The 6,949-nt window shown below is 44.8% G+C and overlaps 1 protein-coding gene across 3 annotated transcripts in view; it reads right to left on the bottom strand.

The window, feature by feature from the left end:
• Positions 1 to 536: 536 nt before the first annotated feature.
• The window catches only part of LOC308118223 (uncharacterized protein), a 9,787-nt gene continuing 3,374 nt past the window's right edge, over positions 537 to 6,949 (bottom strand). Inside the window, exons 4-10 of one of the 3 annotated variants that reach the window (XM_080477547.1) lie at positions 6,587 to 6,904; positions 4,704 to 4,727; positions 4,447 to 4,618; positions 4,273 to 4,358; positions 4,121 to 4,192; positions 2,246 to 2,376; positions 537 to 1,099 (exon numbers count right to left, since the gene is read on the bottom strand). In XM_080477547.1, coding sequence (XP_080333673.1) covers positions 945 to 1,099; positions 2,246 to 2,376; positions 4,121 to 4,192; positions 4,273 to 4,358; positions 4,447 to 4,618; positions 4,704 to 4,727; positions 6,587 to 6,904 — 958 coding nt within the window. In that variant the 3' untranslated portion in view covers positions 537 to 944. Of the gene's footprint in view, positions 1,100 to 2,245; positions 2,417 to 4,120; positions 4,193 to 4,272; positions 4,359 to 4,446; positions 4,619 to 4,703; positions 4,728 to 6,586; positions 6,905 to 6,949 lie in introns of all 3 variants that reach the window. The other 2 variants (XM_080477548.1, XM_080477549.1) reach the window with 2 other exon arrangements.

Here is a 6,949-nt window from a genome sequence, read left to right on the forward strand (position 1 = left end):
CTGGAGTGATAATGATAGAAAGCTGTACTTTATGTCATTTTGCGGCTCGATTTTTTTGATCAGATTGTTCTGTTACTTGAAATATTTTATCTGTCTACCTTCCACTGGGGGTAAATCTCACCCTGAAACTGAAGCTAAGAGGAAGTGCGACATGTAACAGATTTTATGATACATAACAAAATCAACCTCAGTGACCCCTGAACTGTGACCTCACTGTGACCTCTGACCCCTGAACTGTGACCTCACAGTAACCTCTGACCCCTGAATTACCTGTGACCTCACAGTGATCTGTGAATTACCTGTGACCTCACTGTGACCTCTGACCCCTGAACTACCTGTGACCTCACAGTGATCCGTGAATTACCTGTGACCTCACTGTGACCTCTGACCCCTGAATGACCCGTGACCTCAGTGATCTGTGAATTACCGTGACCTCAGATCCCTGAACTACCTTTGACCTCAGTGACCCCTGAATTACTGTGACCTCAGTGACCTCTGACCCCTGAACAACCTGTGACCTCACAGTGAAACTGTAATGAAGTTCAAAATGTATATATTTCAAAAATAGAAACATTTTCATGATAAAACTTAGTACTAAGTATTACACTTTCTGTGTGTGTGTGTGTGTGAGTTCCTTCCCTCACTGATGAAAGTGTAAAGGAAACGAAATCGTTCTGAGCACGTCCTCCAGTTGGTCCGTCATGGACATGGTGTCACTGCAGGGGCGTGACTCATGAAAGAGGCGTGGTCTCATGGTTTCTCAAGGAGGTGTGGCCTCCTAAAAGGGCGTGGCAGATTATGAAGTGGGTCCATCAAAAGAAAACCAATCCTAAAGGTTTTTGATTGTAGAAATTGAAAACAAAACAAGGAGAGGAGTCCCTGTGGCCATGGTGACGCTCTGTCCATGAGACCTTCAATTCGTTGACAGGAAGTGATGTCACTGCTCACGTGTCCAGGCCCTGTCTACTCAGGAAGTCTTCGAGCGCACTCAGTCGCTCCACCAGCATCACGTCCAGGTCGCAGTCATCATCAGAGCAGTGAACATGTCGCCGCGCCGCCACACGCTTCCTGGGTGCCATGGCAACAGCAAGTCCCACCCCTAAAAACCAACCATTGATCAGTGACATTCAGACACAGAGCGTCAACTGTTCATTAACTAATATTCAGACATAGAGCGTCAACTGTTCATTAACTAATATTCAGACACAGAGCGTCAACTGTTCATTAACTAATATTCAGACACAGAGCGTCAACTGTTCATTAACTAATATTCAGACACAGAGCGTCAACTGTTCATTAACTACAGTCAGACACAGAGCGTCAACTGTTCATTAACTAATATTCAGACATAGAGCGTCAACTGTTCATTAACTCATATTCAGACACAGAGCGTCAACTGTTCATTAACTACAGTCAGACACAGAGCGTCAACTGTTCATTAACTAATATTCAGACACAGAGCGTCAACTGTTCATTAACTAATATTCAGACATAGAGCGTCAACTGTTCATTAACTTATATTCAGACACAGAGCGTCAACTGTTCATTAACTAATATTCAGACACAGAGCGTCAACTGTTCATTAACTACAGTCAGACACAGAGCGTCAACTGTTCATTAACTAATATTCAGACATAGAGCGTCAACTGTTCATTAACTCATATTCAGACACAGAGCGTCAACTGTTCATTAACTACAGTCAGACACAGAGCATCAACTGTTCATTAACTAATATTCAGACACAGAGCGTCAACTGTTCATTAACTAATATTCAGACACAGAGCGTCAACTGTTCATTAACTCATATTCAGACATAGAGCGTCAACTGTTCATTAACTAATATTCAGACACAGAGCGTCAACTGTTCATTAACTACAGTCAGACACAGAGCGTCAACTGTTCATTAACTAATATTCAGACACAGAGCGTCAACTGTTCATTAACTCATATTCAGACACAGAGCGTCAACTGTTCATTAACTAATATTCAGACACAGAGCGTCAACTGTTCATTAACTAATATTCAGACACAGAGCATCAACTGTTCATTAACTAATATTCAGACACAGAGCGTCAACTGTTCATTAACTCATATTCAGACACAGAGCGTCAACTGTTCATTAACTAATATTCAGACACAGAGCGTCAACTGTTCATTAACTAATATTCAGACACAGAGCGTCAACTGTTCATTAACTAATATTCAGACACAGAGCGTCAACTGTTCATTAACTACAGTCAGACACCTTGCAGCTTCTTCCTCTTTCTGGGTTGAGTGAAATCAGGAAAGAGGAGGAGCCTGCGTCTCTTCTGTTGGCCAATCAGGAGTAGCGATCCATCCTTCTCCCGAGGTTCCTCGAAGATAGTTTCCAAACTCCTGCGTAGAAATGCAAAGCATGCTGGGAACCTTTCCGTGTCTATAAATACACACAAAACACTCTTTACCTGACTATTACATTTGTAGTTTGTACCTGTTGGTACAGGCTGAATGTAGTTTTTATATGTTGGTACAGGCTGACCGTAGTTTTTATCTGTTGGTACAGGCTGAATGTAGTTTTTATCTGTTGGTACAGGCTGAATGTAGTTTTTATCTGTTGGTACAGGCTGAATGTAGTTTTTATCTGTTGGTACAGGCTGAATGTAGTTTTTATCTGTTGGTACAGGCTGAATGTAGTTTTTACCTGTTGGTACAGGCTGAATGTAGTTTTTATCTGTTGGTACAGGCTGAACGTAGTTTTTACCTGTTGGTACAGGCTGACTGTAGTTTTTATCTGTTGGTACAGGCTGACTGTAGTTTTTATCTGTTGGTACAGGCTGAATGTAGTTTTTATCTGTTGGTACAGGCTGAATGTAGTTTTTATCTGTTGGTACAGGCTGAATGTAGTTTTTACCTGTTGGTACAGGCTGAATGTAGTTTTTATCTGTTGGTACAGGCTGAATGTAGTTTTTATCTGTTGGTACAGGCTGAATGTAGTTTTTACCTGTTGGTACAGGCTGACTGTAGTTTTTACCTATTGGTACAGGCTGAATGTAGTTTTTACCTGTTGGTACAGGCTGAATGTAGTTTTTACCTATTGGTACAGGCTGACTGTAGTTTTTATCTGTTGGTACAGGCTGACCGTAGTTTTTATCTGTTGGTACAGGCTGACTGTAGTTTTTATCTGTTGGTACAGGCTGAATGTAGTTTTTACCTGTTGGTACAGGCTGAATGTAGTTTTTATCTGTTGGTACAGGCTGAATGTAGTTTTTATCTGTTGGTACAGGCTGACTGTAGTTTATACCTGTTGGTACAGGCTGACTGTAGTTTTTATCTGTTGGTACAGGCTGACTGTAGTTTTTACCTATTGGTACAGGCTGAATGTAGTTTTTATCTATTGGTACAGGCTGAATGTAGTTTTTATCTGTTGGTACAGGCTGACTGTAGTTTTTACCTATTGGTACAGGCTGAATGTAGTTTTTATCTGTTGGTACAGGCTGATTGTAGTTTATACCTGTTGGTACAGGCTGACTGTAGTTTATACCTGTTGGTACAGGCTGACTGTAGTTTTTATCTGTTGGTACAGGCTGACTGTAGTTTATACCTGTTGGTACAGGCTGACTGTAGTTTATACCTGTTGGTACAGGCTGAATGTAGTTTTTATCTGTTGGTACAGGCTGAATGTAGTTTTTATCTGTTGGTACAGGCTGACTGTAGTTTATACCTGTTGGTACAGGCTGACTGTAGTTTATACCTGTTGGTACAGGCTGAATGTAGTTTTTATCTGTTGGTACAGGCTGACTGTAGTTTATACCTGTTGGTACAGGCTGACTGTAGTTTATACCTGTTGGTACAGGCTGAATGTAGTTTTTATCTGTTGGTACAGGCTGACTGTAGTTTATACCTGTTGGTACAGGCTGAATGTAGTTTTTATCTGTTGGTACAGGCTGACTGTAGTTTATATCTGTTGGTACAGGCTGAATGTAGTTTTTACCTATTGGTACAGGCTGACTGTAGTTTATACCTGTTGGTACAGGCTGACTGTAGTTTATACCTGTTGGTACAGGCTGACTGTAGTTTATACCTGTTGGTACAGGCTGAATGTAGTTTTTATCTGTTGGTACAGGCTGACTGTAGTTTATACCTGTTGGCGGAGGGGGATTTGTAGTTCTTGTTGGTGTAGATCTCCTCCAAGCTGAACTCTTTCTTCTTCAATCTAAAGAAATACATTTGATTTAACTCCTTATATTTGCACATAAGAATTTTTTGTGGTTTTGTTGCTCCATGAATCTTGACCTTTTGACCTTTGGCAGGCCCATCGGGGTGAGCAGTGTTTCTCGCGGTGACGCCCGGCGGATTCGAATCTGTGACACTCGTTTCCTCTGTTGGAAAGTAACACGTGTTCTAACAAGCATTAGAACAATTCAAAACGAATATCAAAATGTGTGATCAGAGCAAACTAAAGTTCACCTCTCGATTGGTGCTGGGAAACTGAACGCTGGCTGCTGATTGGACAGCAGGCGATGGGGCACACAGTCCATTGGCTAGACATGCAGAGAGGGCTCGTCCACCAAGGAGGTGGACGGGGTGAGCACCATGATTGGCTCGCCTCCTCTGCTGTCGCCGGGCAGAAGACCATGGGCTTTAACAAATATCAAATCAGATAATTAAACCATGTTTTTATTTGAGAAGAAAGAGGAAAACATGAAAGATCACTCCATCAATACCTGAGTTTCACCGTCTGAACGTAACTGTGAAGACAGAAAATGGAAGAGATTACACACCTGTGGCTCATCATCCCTCCATTCATTAATTCATCTGTTCATCATCCCTCCATTCATTAATTCATCTGTTCATCATCCCTCCATTCATTAATTCATCTGTTCATCATCCCTCCATTCATTAATTTATCTGTTCATCATCCCTCCATTCATTAATTCATCTGCTCTTCATCCCTTCAATCATTAAATCATTCATTAGTTCATCTATTCATCTTCTTAACCGTTTAGTCATCAAGAGGTCCAGATGTCTCTGCCCCGCCCCCCAACTTCCTCCCGCTCTTCTGGCCCAGCTCTCTTTGCAACAGTATGACACTCCAGTGTGACACTCCACAGTGTGACACTGTGACACTCCACACTGTGACACTCCACTGTGTGACACTCCACAGTGTGACACTCCACAGTGTGACAGTGTGGCACTCCAGTGTGACACTCCATTGTGTGACACTGTGACACTCCACAGTGTGACACTCCACAGTGTGACACTCCACTGTGTCACAGTGTGACACTCCACAGTGTAACATTCCACAGTATGACACTCCACTGTATGACACTCCACAGTGTGACACTCCACTGTGTGACACTCCACTGTGTGACACTGTGACACTCCACAGTGTGACACTCCACAGTGTGACACTCCACAGTGTGACACTATGACACTCCACAGTGTGACACTCCACTGTGTGACACTGTGACACTCCACAGTGTGGCACTCCACAGTGTGACACTCCACAGTGTGACTCTGTAACACTCCACAGTGTGACACTCCACCGTGTGACACTCCACAGTGTGACACTCCACAGTGTGACACGCCACTGTGTGACACTGTGACACTCCACAGTGTGCCACTCCACAGTGTGCCACTCCACTGTGTGACACTCCACAGTGTGACACTCCACTGTGTCACAGTGTGACACTCCACAGTGTAACATTCCACAGTATGACACTCCACTGTATGACACTCCACAGTGTGACACTCCACAGTGTGACACTCCACTGTGTGACACTCCACTGTGTGACACTGTGACACTCCACAGTGTGACACTCCACAGTGTGACACTATGACACTCCACAGTGTGACACTCCACTGTGTGACACTGTGACACTCCACAGTGTGGCACTCCACAGTGTGACACTCCACAGTGTGACTCTGTAACACTCCACAGTGTGACACTCCACCGTGTGACACTCCACAGTGTGACACTCCACAGTGTGACACGCCACTGTGTGACACTGTGACACTCCACAGTGTGACACTCCACAGTGTGCCACTCCACTGTGTGACACTGTGACACTCCACAGTGTGCCACTCCACTGTGTGACACTGTGACACTCCACAGTGTGCCACTCCACTGTGTGACACTGTGACACTCCACAGTGTGACACTCCACAATGTGACTCTGTAACACTCCACAGTGTGACACTCCACTGTGTGACACGCCACTGTGTGACACTGTGACACTCCACAGTGTGACACTCCAGTGTGACACTCCACAGTGTGACACTCCACAGTGTGCCACTCCACTGTGTGACACTGTGACACTCCACAGTGTGACACTCCACAGTGTGACACTCCACAATGTGACTCTGTAACACTCCACAGTGTGACACTGTGACACTCCACAGTGTGCCACTCCACTGTGTGACACTGTGACACTCCACAGTGTGACACTCCACAGTGTGACACTCCACAATGTGACTCTGTAACACTCCACAGTGTGACACTGTGACACTCCACAGTGTGACTCTGTGACACTCCACAGTGTGATACTGTGACACTCCACAGTGTGACACTCCACAGTGTTACACCCCTGATGCAAACAAAGACTCACCAGTGGTCAGCACTCAGACTGGGTGGGGCAGTCCAGTCCTTCAGGGGTCGGGAGGGGGGGTAATAAGCTCCGCCCCTCACTGCATCCAGGACAGCGCCCACAGCAGCCGCTGACAGGCGCAGCATGGAGGCGGGGCTAAAGCTCCAGCCTGAACTCAGCCACATGTGAGCAGTGCTGTGATTAGAGCAGGAGGAAACAGGAGGTGTCTGCTCGGAGAAACACCATTGGCTGGGTGAGAGAGTGAAGGCTCCTGATTGGCTGTCGGTCCAACGACTCAGGGCCAAATGATTACGGTGCAAGGCATGCTGGGAGTCGGATCTGGAAAGGAATGAAAACAAAGCTCGAAACAGAATCGTTTAATAA

The sequence above is a fragment of the Lipophrys pholis genome (genome assembly GCF_963383615.2).
Source record: "Lipophrys pholis genome assembly, chromosome: 12".
Taxonomy (NCBI): Eukaryota; Metazoa; Chordata; class Actinopteri; order Blenniiformes; family Blenniidae; genus Lipophrys; species Lipophrys pholis.